At 45.4% G+C, this 11,969-nt stretch overlaps 1 protein-coding gene across 1 annotated transcript in view; it reads right to left on the bottom strand.

Annotated features, from left to right (window-relative positions):
- Positions 1-2,301: 2,301 nt before the first annotated feature.
- TIMM17B (translocase of inner mitochondrial membrane 17B) overlaps positions 2,302-11,969 on the bottom strand; it is a 46,603-nt gene continuing 36,935 nt past the window's right edge. Inside the window, exons 5-6 of the mRNA XM_029611271.1 lie at positions 5,872-5,982; positions 2,302-4,915 (exon numbers count right to left, since the gene is read on the bottom strand). Of these exons, the coding sequence (XP_029467131.1) occupies positions 4,830-4,915; positions 5,872-5,982 (197 nt within the window). The 3' untranslated portion in view covers positions 2,302-4,829. The remainder of the gene's footprint in view (positions 4,916-5,871; positions 5,983-11,969) is intronic.

Raw genomic sequence — 11,969 nt, 5'->3', positions numbered from 1 at the left:
TCCTCTCGTCTGCCATCGGGCGGTACGGGTCTTGTCCGACAATGTGACAACGGTGACCTACATCAATCAAGAGGGAACAAAGTTGTCCAGTAGCATTGGAAGCAGACCAGTTGATGGCCTGGGTGGAGCGCCATTTGGCTCTGTTGGCAGCCTCTCACATAGCCAGGGTTGACAATGTACAAGCGGACTTCTTGAGCTGTCAGCGCCTGGACCCCGGAGAGTGGAAGTTATCTGAGAAAGCAATGACCCTCCTCTCTGGACAGTGGGGCACTCCTCATTTGGACTTAGAAAAATGAAAAGGCCCCATGCTGCTTCAGTCGCAGAAGGGAACATGGGGCGGAAGGGTAGATGCCCTAGTCCTTCCTTGGCCTTGCGATGTTCTGCTCTACGTGTTTCCCCCATGGCCTCTCGTAGGCAAGATTCTAAGAAGAATACAAACTCACCCAGGAAGGGTTATCCTCGTGGCTCCGGAGACCATGGTTTACAGATCTCGTCAACCTGGCTGTGGACGGTCCACTGAGCCTGAGTCATCTTCCCATCCTGCTGTGTCAGGGTCTGGTATTTTTAGATCAAGCAGATCGCTTTTCTTTAGCGGCTTGGCTTATAAGCAGAGGCAATTGAGAGAAAGAAAGGGTATCCAGAGGATGTCATATCCACTCTTTTAAGGCAAGAAAGTCCTCTAATTCTCTTACATATGTCCTGGTGTGGAAAGTGTTCGATTCTTGGTGTGGTGAGCAGGGGGTCCTCCCTCATACAGCTTTCATACCACTAATCCTTGCCTTTTTACAGAAGGGTTTCAGTAAGGGATTATCCTTTAGTTCCCTCCAGGTGCAAGTTGCAGCCTTGAGCTGTCTTTGAGGCAAGGTTGAAGGGGCGTCTCTGGCAGCACACCCTAATGTGAACAGTTTCCTGAAAGGTGCGAAGCACTTAACCTGCCGGTACGGTCCACTTGTCCTTCTTGGACTCTTAACTTGGTGCTCTGGGTATTGTGTGAATCTCCTTTTGAGCTCAGGAAAGCTACCTTGAAGGATTTAACCCTCAAGACTGTGTTTTTGGTGGCTATCTGCTCCACTAGGAGGGTTTCTGAGATTCAAGCCTTCTCCTGTCAGGAACCATTCTTACGGTTTTTGGATTCCAGGGTATCGCTAAGAATGACTCTATCCTCTCCCAAAGGTGGTCTCTGCTTTTCATGGTCAGTGGAACTTCCAGTTTTAGAGCGAGATTCCCCTCATGCTAGAGAATTGCAATGTCTGGATGTTAAACTGGTTCTCGTGTTACTTTGAGGTCACTAATGCTTTTCAGGTTTCAGATCATCTTTTTGTTCTGTGGAGTGGTCCTAAGAAGGGACACAAGGCGACTAAAGCTACCAAAGCCCGTTGGTTGAAAGAGGCTATCGCTTTTGCTTACATTTGCCGCAGACGACCGGTTCTGGACGGCCTAAAAGCTCATTCGATACGGTCACAAACTGCTTCCTGTGCGGACACCCCGTTCGTGTTGCCGCAGGAAATCTGTAGGGCGGTGACTTGGAAGTCTCTGCCCACTTTTCCCAGACATCATCATTTGGACATCCAGGTACCAGACGTCGGCGGTTTTGGGAGCAGTGTCATTCGAGAGGGACTCCAGGTCCCACCCCAGTTAAGAAAGCTTAGGTACATCCCAGCTGTCTAGACTGATCCAAGTATGTACAGGGAAAGGAAAATTGGTTCTTACCTGCTAATTTTTGTTCCTGTAGTACCATGGATCAGTCTAGATGCCCACCCATTGTGGGGGGGGGGGGGGGGGGGGGTGTATTCAGGATTGAGAGTCTGCTCGATTTTTTTTTCTATTCAAAGCAAAATTTTCTGTTTAGGTTAAATGTACGATTATGTCAGAAGATAATACTCCAATATTACTCCTTACCTGTACATAGTTTACTATTGTTATTGTCCTTGCTTGATCTAACCTTTGGCTTTGAATCTGTTGTTCTGCTTTGGTAATGTTTATACTGAAGGGACGCAGGTACCACACCACACTAAGAGGGGGGTGCTCTTCAAGTTTTTCTCTGTCTCCATCTGCTGGAAGGGAGGCAAAACCCAGCAGTCTGGACTGATCTGTGGTACTACAGGAATGAAAATTAGCAGGCAAGAATCAATTTTCCTTTGCTTGCTCTATCTACTAGCCACTGCAACTATAATTTTGGCTCAGACTTGGTTAAAAATGGTTACTTGGAATTGGAAACTCCTTAGCATGCTTCAGCTGTGGTTAATAGCAGGAAAGTGTTTCAAACAATGGGGTTGCCGTATCCAAACTACATTCTTACAGGGGCTCACATGTCAAATATAAAGTATATTTTTAAATGCCTGTTTTTTTTTTTTAAGAATGAAAAAGGCATATGGGCCTAGAAATCATGCACTTCAGAGGATGAGCCAAAGCCCTGTCCAAAACCAGGGACTAGCAGATCTCCCTCTGGGAATGGCTAGGAAAATTTTGATAAAATGTGGGCTTTAGTCCCCACTCTTTCATGCACTGCTTTATCTCAAATCTACTGCAGGAAGTAGTAACCACTACGTAACATATAAACACGGTTTGGTGGCCTCTCTGTATTACCCTCATACTGGCAGGACAGCCTGGGTGAGGGAAGCTTGTTCTGCTGCTGCCTGTGGACAAACAGAAGACCAGGAACTCACAAGTGTTATGACTATAGCATATACCTCTTATTGCAACAGACTCTCTAGAAAAGCTAAAATAAATATAAAGCAATAAATACATAGCAAGGGTCATTATGAGCAAGAAAGATCTTAAGTTTCATAGTTGGGGGTGATGAAATTTGAGAGGCCCCCCTCCATAAAAAATCTTTACAGAAGCTGACAGACCGGGACTGTGTTTGGGACAATGAAAGCTTTCTTCAAGGGACCTATTTAAAACATTCAAAGATAGATAAACCTGAACACGTCAAAATGCACAAAAATATCCTAACAGTTTTTTTTAATTGATCATTGGTTTAAAAAACAAAAAAAACCACCCCCTTCTTCAAAATGAATAAAAAGACATGTGTTATTGTAATTATACAACTGTTTAGGATTTGTGTGTTCATCAGCACTTGCATTTAGTTTTGATGACTGTTTTGAATAGTTCCCTAGATAGGATTTTAGAGAGTACAGGGGAGCCGGCTGGAGCAGTCAAAAAAAAGGGGGCGGGAGAGTGCTCCAGGCTAAGTTTATACTTCTAGGTAGCGCAGAGGCTGCATTCACAGTAATGCTCCTTGTGCAATGCACAGGCCCTCAGAGACAGGCTGAGCTCCAGCATCTCACTGCATAAAGGAGACAACGGTGCAGGAAAAAAAGGGAGTTTAGATTCATTTGGGAACTGAAGAAAAAACTATTCTGACAAGATGAGCTCCATCTTGCTCCGAATGTAATCCAGCTCCTGCCACCAACAGAAAAGGAGAACTTAACCATGGGGTAAAGCTGACAGCTGCACAAAGAACACAGCATCAAGGATATTGTTAAAAACAGATAAGAGCATCCTGACAGAGAAGAGTTGGAAGAATGACTTTACGCCAACTAGAATATTAGGAATTATTCAAAAAAGAAAACAAAAAACCCTGCAACTATCATGCTTCTGTATGAATGGATGGTGCAACCAACATAGCTTAGGTACTGTGTGCTAGTGTGGTCATTCCATAACACAAAAAATAGAGTGGAACTAGAAGTTCAGAAAAAAGCTGTAAGATGTGCAGTAGCTCCTTTATGAAAGGCTACACGGATTAGGGCTAATCAGCTTGGAGAAAAGATGGCGGTGAGGGAATAGGACAAAAGGTTTATAAAATCATGAAGGGGCTGGAATGGCAACATTCACGCTCTCAGCTAGTATTAGGAAACACTGATGCTATTTAAGATTTAAAACATTTTAACTTTTTGTTCACAGTCAATGCACAACTAAACTGAGGAAATTTAGTGCTGGGAGACAGTTAAGGTTTAGAGCATAGCTGGGTTTTAAAAAAGGTCTGGACAAGGTTCAGAAGGACAAATCGATTAATTATTAGCTAGACTGGGCATCTTCCCACTTCCCTAGTGAAGGATCCCCTCGCATTAGGATATCCTCAGATTGGCCGGTCTTGGGAAAATAGGACACTGCACCCCACAGACCACTAGCCCGACACTTCTGGTCTTCACCCTTGCTTGCCCTATCATTAAGGGCTCTGTGTCTATCTCAAGCATAGCGAAATGCCACAGAGTAGGTTCCCACCACCTCTGCTAAAAGTCTATTTTAAGTATTCCCATTCTCACAGTGACAAATTCGCTCAGGTTCCTTCTGAGTAAGCATGGCAGGCTGGGGGCTCTGCATAGGAGGAAAAATGTAAATAGTAGCTTCCTTTGAATAACCTTGGCTAGGTGCACCCCTTACAGTCTGCTGCTCCACCATCTGGTATGGAAAGGCTTCTCTCTCCTATCCATGATGGGTGAGATTCCCAGAGACTGCTATTCCAATAGTAAGATACTTTCCATCACCCCCACATCCAACTCTGTGAATGCACCTAACACTAGACAAAGGTTTAATTCTTGCAGGTCCCACAAGCCATTACCTTTTAAATTCCTTACTCTTCTCTATCCCACAAACTCCCAAATCTCTTCTTTTGCCCCAAACACTAGTTATAAAAAGAACGTCTTTTTTATTATAAGAAAATATGCTCAAAAGTCAATTTTTGAAGGTGGATAGTAGGGATTTCTCTCATCTGCAAGGCTGGAAAGTCCCCAAGCCGAGGTTTTTAAACAGATTTGAAGAGCAGAATCCCATAGGGCCTGGAGCCCCTGAGCCTCCAATTCTTCTCCATTCATGCAAGTGCCACTTCACTGGTACTGTCTGTAACTGCTGTAGCCAGGTGGTGGAGAGCCATCCTGTGGGGCAAGCTGGCTAGGATCCTCAAAGGGACTCGCTAGAAAGGGAGAAAGGAGAGGTTAGGTAGTCCAAGTGGTTTTGGCAAAGGATTTTGAGCAGTATTCCATCAGAGGTACCAGAACCTACCACATCTGTGCTATTCCCTGAAATTGCCAGTCTGCAACCTTCTATGTTCTTATAGATCACCAATACTCAGCCCCTTTTCCCTGTCCTCGCTGCTTGCTCTTATGCCCTTTTCCTCCAGTATCACTGCCTTGCTCCTCTTTCCCTGCTAAGACAGATTCATCATCTCTCATCTTGCTATAAATTAGGTTAACAGCAGCAGGGCTAGAAAAATACCAGTCACCTGGGCACTTTGGCGATTAAAATTTGGTGCATGGCACCCAACCCTTCTCAAATTTTCAGCAGCTCGGGCACTGCAGCGTGGAGCTGCAGTCCAGGACTGGCCCCTGCAACCATAGTGAATGGGGAAGAAGAGTGAGGTGAAGGCTAACTGCCCTGAGCCCCATGTGACCCCCAACTTCTACTCCTCCTTACCTGCTACTAGAAGTTTCCTCATCTCCTCCTTCCTGCAAGAGAGCAGCAGAACTTCTTCCCTCCTCTGCTAGCTCTATCTGAACTTTGAACTGTGCAAGGCCCCACAGCTTCTTGGCACCTGCCGGTCTTGAGTGTTCAAATTTCAAGTGAAGTCAACTGAATAGGAGGCAGCAGATGGAGGGAAGAAGCATTGCTTCTGTGGGCCAGAGGGACAAAAAAAAAAAAAAAAATACCCGCCAAGAGCTTATTCACCTGAGACCCTCATCTCCTTAAGAGCAGGCCCCTGCTACTGGGCCTCAAAAGAGCTGAAACTCCATGCTCATAAGAATTAGATATGGTGCATAAGTTTTCAAAACATTTTTCCAGACTAGAACAGAAACCCCTCAGTGTCCACTTGTTATGCACCCCCTGCTCGCCTCTTTTGCCCCTGCCCCACCACCTCTCCTTGCCACTTACGGTTCTGAAACTGCTGTGCCGTATATCTGGTCAGGAGGATGCCCACACCTTCGATCAGCGCCAGGAGAATCCCTCCCATCATTGCTGAGCCCACCATGGCAAGGGGCCCACCTAAAAGAGAGAAGCAGAGGAAGATCATGGATTACTTTGGTTCTCTATGGTGAAGAGGTATTGTAAAAGGGGCTTCTCAGATAGAGCTTCCCAGTGCCTTGCTTTTCTTAGGAAAGTCAGAGCTACAAGTCCACATGAATAATGGGAGCAAAATCAGGACTGGATGAGACCATACTGAGAAAAAAAAAAAAAAAAAAAAAAATAAAAATATATATATATATATATATATATCGAGCTGGCTGTTTAGCTTCAAGTGCAGTTCAGTTCCGGCAGCCAGACTCTTTGGGATACTGGTAGGCGGCACCAGGGATTATGCCCCAAGCTGACAGGGAAAAAAAAACCTGTATAGTGATTTTGGCACTGTAACTTCGCTGACTTTTCAACATGGCTAAAATGGAAGCATTCCTTTTTAAAAAAAGCATAGGGGAGCACTGTTCAGAGTGTCTACAAGGCAGCCGTATACTGGTCCATGAACTGATTTGATTAAGAATTATGGCTTTTAAAGGAAAATTGGTTCTTACTTGCTAATTTTTGTTCCTGTAGTACTACAGATTGGTCCAAACTCCTGGGTTTTGCCTCCCTTCCAGCACATGGAGACAGAGAAAGTTTTACTGACACTTAACCTGGTGTGCCACCTGCAGTCCGTCAGTATTGACCTGTACCCAATCCAAGATGGAAAAGTATTCCAAAACTCAACATAACCTATTTCATATCTTCTGCCAAACAAGCAGGAGAAGGAACCACTAAATCTGATCGACCTTTATAACCATATAAAAGTCAGAATGTACAACTATCACCTGAGCCAGAAAAAAAGCCAATTGAAAATCCTCCAGCTTATATACAAAAAAAAACAAACCACAGATCAACTGGACTCTCCAAACCTGGGCGGGACTCTGGACTGATCTGTGGTACTACAGGAATGAAAATTAGCAGGTAAGAACCAAGTTTTCCTTTCCCTGCACGTACCCAGATCAGTCCAGACTCCTGGGATGTACCAAAGCTTCCCTAATCTGGGTGGGACTGCGAGAATCCTGCTCGAAGTACGCTTTCCCCAAAGCCCATGGTATCTGAAGCCTGAATGTCCAGACAATAATGCCTGAAGAAAGTGTGCAATGACTTCCAAGTAGCCACCCTACAAATCTCTTGAGAAGACACAGACACTCTGCCCAGGATGCTGCTTGCGATAGAGTCGAGTGAGCTCTTAGACCCTGAGGCACTGATCATCCCCTGCAAATGAACGCTGAAACTATGACCACTTTCAGCCACCGTGCTATGGTTGCTTTTGAAGCTTTCTGCCCTCTTTGCTCCATTCAGGAGAACGAAAAGATGATCTGACACACTAAAGCTATTAGTGAGCTCCAGATACCGTAACAGTGCTCGCTTCACATTTATTTATACAGTTTTTATATACCGTTGCACAGAACAAGTTCCATCTCTACGGTTTACAATGATTCATATTATAAAAACATGATAAAAGGAATACAATGAAACAATATAATTTCAGTTAAGATCAAATTAAAATAGGAATTAAATATTAAAAAAGATAGGAACAGATTAAAAACACGAAGATACTCATACAAAAGACCCAGATTAAACATGACTGTCCAATTTCAAAAGTTTGTCTAAAAAGCCATGTTTTCAGATCTTTCCTCTTCAGATTTTCTTGCAACCGTATTTCTGAGGGCAATTTATTCCAGAGAGTCGGCCCAGCGATAGAGATTGCTCGCGCTCTGACTTCGCTTAAGTGTGCAGATCAGACCGTCTGAATTGTCAAAAGCGCTTTATTTAACGACCTCAGATTGTGTTGAGGGATATGTAGTTTTAATGTGGAGTTTAACCAAGCAGACTTGTCACTATATAAAATTTTATGGATAATACATAACGCTTTATAAGTGATCCTACTTTCAACTGGTAACCAGTGTAAATCCTTTAAGACTGGTGTGATATGGTCCATTCTTCTAGTATTCGAAAGGATGCGGGCCGCTGTATTTTGAAGAACCTGTAGGGGGCGAAGTGTTGCTTTTGGAATTCCTAACAGGGTAGAATTACAATAATCCAATCCAGTTAATAATAGAGTCTGAAGTATTGTTCTAAAGTTTTCCCTAGTGAGGTACGGTTTTAACCGTTTTAGCATCATCAGCTTGCTATAACCCTCTTTAACTTTCTTCGAAATATGTGCCTTAAAATTCAATTCATAGTCAAAGATAACTCCTAGATTCCTAGTTGACTCAACTAATTTATAACTAGTTATATCATTCAGGGTAACAGTTTTCATTTCTGTGTTCACATTCTTTTGGTCTAAAGCCATAAAAACAGATTTCTCTAGGTTTAAAATCAGTTTCCTTTGAGTTAAAAGCTGTTTAATAATATTAAGATACATGTCCATTAGTTTAAAAGTAGCCTCAATACCATTTTATTTATTTAAACATTTTTATATACCGGCATTCTTGTGGACATCATGTCAGTTTACAGTAAACAGGTTAAGTTTGGAAAATTACATTTTAACAGGGAAGTCAAAACTGGGAGAGGGGATAACGAAAGGCAGCTAAGAAAAGACAGGGTAAACAAAACAAGGTTCCTCGAGGTGAGGAGATGGAGTATAACAAAACATAGTTCCTCAATATGAGAAAAAGGGAGTAGACGTATTGTGGTCTACTTTGGCACGGATTGGTGACTTTTTATTCTGCCAGCAGAAAAATGACTTTTAAAGTAAAATCCTTCAAAGTTGTCCTGTGTAGCAGCTCAAAGGTGCTCCACACGCTTTGAGAACCAAAGTTCAGGCGCATCTGAGGACATACTTTCTGCACCAGGGGACGCAAATGCTTGACACCTCGCAGAAAACGTACCACATCCGGATGCGCAGCCAGAGGCACCCCGTGCCTCTAAGACGCTCAAGGCGGCCACCTGGAGTTGATAGCCAAACCTTTTACCAGACCTTGCTGCATAAAAGACAAAATGTGGGCCACAGAAGCTCGAATCAGATCCACACTCTACTCTTTGCATCAAACCTCAAACACCTTCTGCACCTGCACAAATGCCAAGGAGGTGGACTTTTCTTGCTTGTAGTAAAGTGGTATCATCTTCTGGATACCCCCTTTTCTCTCAGGCACCTCCTCTCAAAAGCCAAGCCGTGAGAGAGAAACTATCTGCCTGATCCAAAAATATAGGACCTTAGTGCAGTAGGTTGGGAAGATGAGCCAGATGTAGCAGGCTTTCCACTGTGAGACTGACTAGATCTGTGAACCACAGCCAATGGGGCCATTCTGGTGCCACCAGAACTACTTGCCTTGGATGAACCTCTATTCTTGCAAGACCTTGCCCACCAGTGGCCACGGCAGAAATACATACAGAATTCCTTGTGAACACGGAATGACTAAGGCATCGAATCCTTCTGTCCCATGCTCTCTTCAACTGAAGAACCTCAGAGCCTCGGCATTCTTTCGCGTTGCCATGAGATCCATGCAAGGGACTCCCCACCTGCAACAAATCAGGAGCATGGCTTCCTCTGACAACTCCCACTTCCCGGGATCCAGCTGTCAGCAACTGAGAAAATCCACCTAGACGTTGTCCAACCCCGCTATGCTGGAAAACTGCCAGCATCTCTAGATGGTGCTCTTCCCAGTGGACTAACTCTTGGGCCTCCTGCACCACTGCCCAACTCTTGGTACCACCCTGCCAGGTGATGTAAGCCACAGTCGCATTGTCCGACAAAACTCTCATTGGTCTGCCCTGAACAAGAGGCAAGGCGGCCTGCAACGCTAGACGCATCACTCTTGTCTCTAGATGTTTGATGGACAATATCATCTCCTCCAGAAACCAGCGTCTCTGCGCCACTTGAGCCAGACAGCCCCCACAACCAGAAAGGGCCACTCCACAGAACAAAAGATGATCAGACAAGCGGAAACTGTTTGTCACTTCTAAGTGACGCAAGAGAGCCCTCTTCACATCCAACTTCTGCAACTCTTTGGACTGAGGAGTAGAAGGGACCAAGTCCAAAAAGGATGGCAGTTCCACCAAATGATTTAAATGAAGACACAATACCACCTTAGACAGAAAGGAGGGGACAGTTCTCAAGGACTCTCCCAAGTCCGTAATTCGCAAAAAGGAGCCCCTACAGGATAAGGCCTGAAGATCAGACACCCATCTGGCAGAAGATATAGCCACCAGGAAGATCACCTTCAAAGGCTCAAAAAGAGACGTACACAAAGCTTTCAGGATGACATTAAGGCTCTAGGAAGGACAAGGATTCCGAACTAGAGGCCACAAATGTTTCACTCCCCGGAGAAAAAACACACTTTGTCACGAAAACAGCCTAGAGCCGCCACCTGAACTCTCAGGGAATTAAAGGATAAACCCTTAACGGAGTTCGTCCTGCAAAAAGGACAAGACATCCCACACAAAGCCCTGAAGCAGATCCACTTTGTTCTTAAGGCACCAAGACTCAAAAATCCCCCACATTCTGGCATGCGCCAACGAAGTGGACTGCAGTAGGGTAGCTATCACACATCCGAATAACTCTTATTCCTCAAACACTCCCTCTCAAAAGCCAAGCCGCCAGACAAAAGCGATCTACCTGATTGAAACAAATGGGGCCTTGATGCAAGAGATTGAACAGGTGCCCCAACCTCAGGGGACCATCCACTGCTAGGTTGATCAGATTCGCAAACCATGGACATCTCGGCCACTTCAGAACTACGAGAACCACCTTGCCCTGATGGATTTCTATGCGGCGCACGACCTTGCCTATTAATGGCTATGGCGGGAAGACATACAGGAGAACATGTACCAGCCAGGACAGAACTAGAGCATCCACCCCTTCTGCGCCCATCTCCCTCAGTCTGCTGAAAAACAGAGGAGCCTTGGCATTGTGAAATGTCGCCATCAGGTCCACATGAGGAGTAGACCACTTGAGGCGAAACACTTCAACCGACAACTCCCACTCCCCAGGATCCAGCTGAAGACTGCTCAAAAAATCTGCCTGCGAATTGTCAACACCGGAGATGTAGGACGCTGTCAATCTCTCCAGATGAAGCTCAGCCCAGGTGACCAACTCCTGGGCTACTGCCTGGCTCTTGGTCCCATCTTGATGACTGATGTAAGCCACCGTGGTTGCATTGTCTGATAACACCCTCACTGGCCTTCCCCTGACCAGGCGCACCACCTGGTCTCCAACCGGTTGATCGACCACGAGGTCTCCTCTGGAGACCACTGGCCCTGCACTGATCTCTGACAGACCTCTCCCCAACCAGAGAGATCGGCATCAGTAGTAACAATTGTCCAAGACAGGATATCCAGGTCTACTCCCCTCCACAACTTATCCGGCTGAAGCTACCACTGCACGCTGGTCCTTGCCGATTCCAGGAGGGGGAGAGGCAAATGAAAGCACTTGGACATCGGATCCCACAGGATAGTAAGGGGGACTGTAGAGGCCTCATATGCACCAACTCCAAGGTTGAAGCCACAGATCCAAGCACTTGCAAGTAGTCCCATACTCAGGGCAACGTCTAGTCCAACAGCGATCGAACCTGAGCTTGCAATTTGACAATCCTTTCCTCTGTGAGGAAGATCTTCCCCATGCTCGTGTCAAACTGTGCCCCTAGGAACTCCAACATCTGGGATTGAATCAAGTGACTTTTGGCCAGGTTGACTATCTAACTCAATGCCTCCTTGACACGAGGATTAAGACTTTGCTCGAATCAGCCAGTCATCCAAAGTAGGGGTGGACCAGGATCCCTTCCTTGCAGAGAGCTGCCGCTACCACGATTATGACCTTGGTAAAGGTCCTGGGAGCCGTTGCCAATCCAAAAGGCAGGGCGCAAAACTGGTAATGCTCTCCCAGAACCATGAACCTCAAATATTTCTGGTGATTGCACTGTATACCGATTTGCAGATATGCTGTCAGGTCCAAAGAGGCGAGATACTCCCCTCTGTGTACCAATGCAATGACAGACCGCAGAGTCTCCATATGGAAGTGGGGGATTCTGAGA

The sequence above is a fragment of the Rhinatrema bivittatum genome, chromosome 1 (assembly GCF_901001135.1).
Source record: "Rhinatrema bivittatum chromosome 1, aRhiBiv1.1, whole genome shotgun sequence".
Lineage (NCBI taxonomy): Eukaryota > Metazoa > Chordata > Amphibia > Gymnophiona > Rhinatrematidae > Rhinatrema > Rhinatrema bivittatum.
This window is presented reverse-complemented; position numbering and strand designations above follow the sequence as displayed.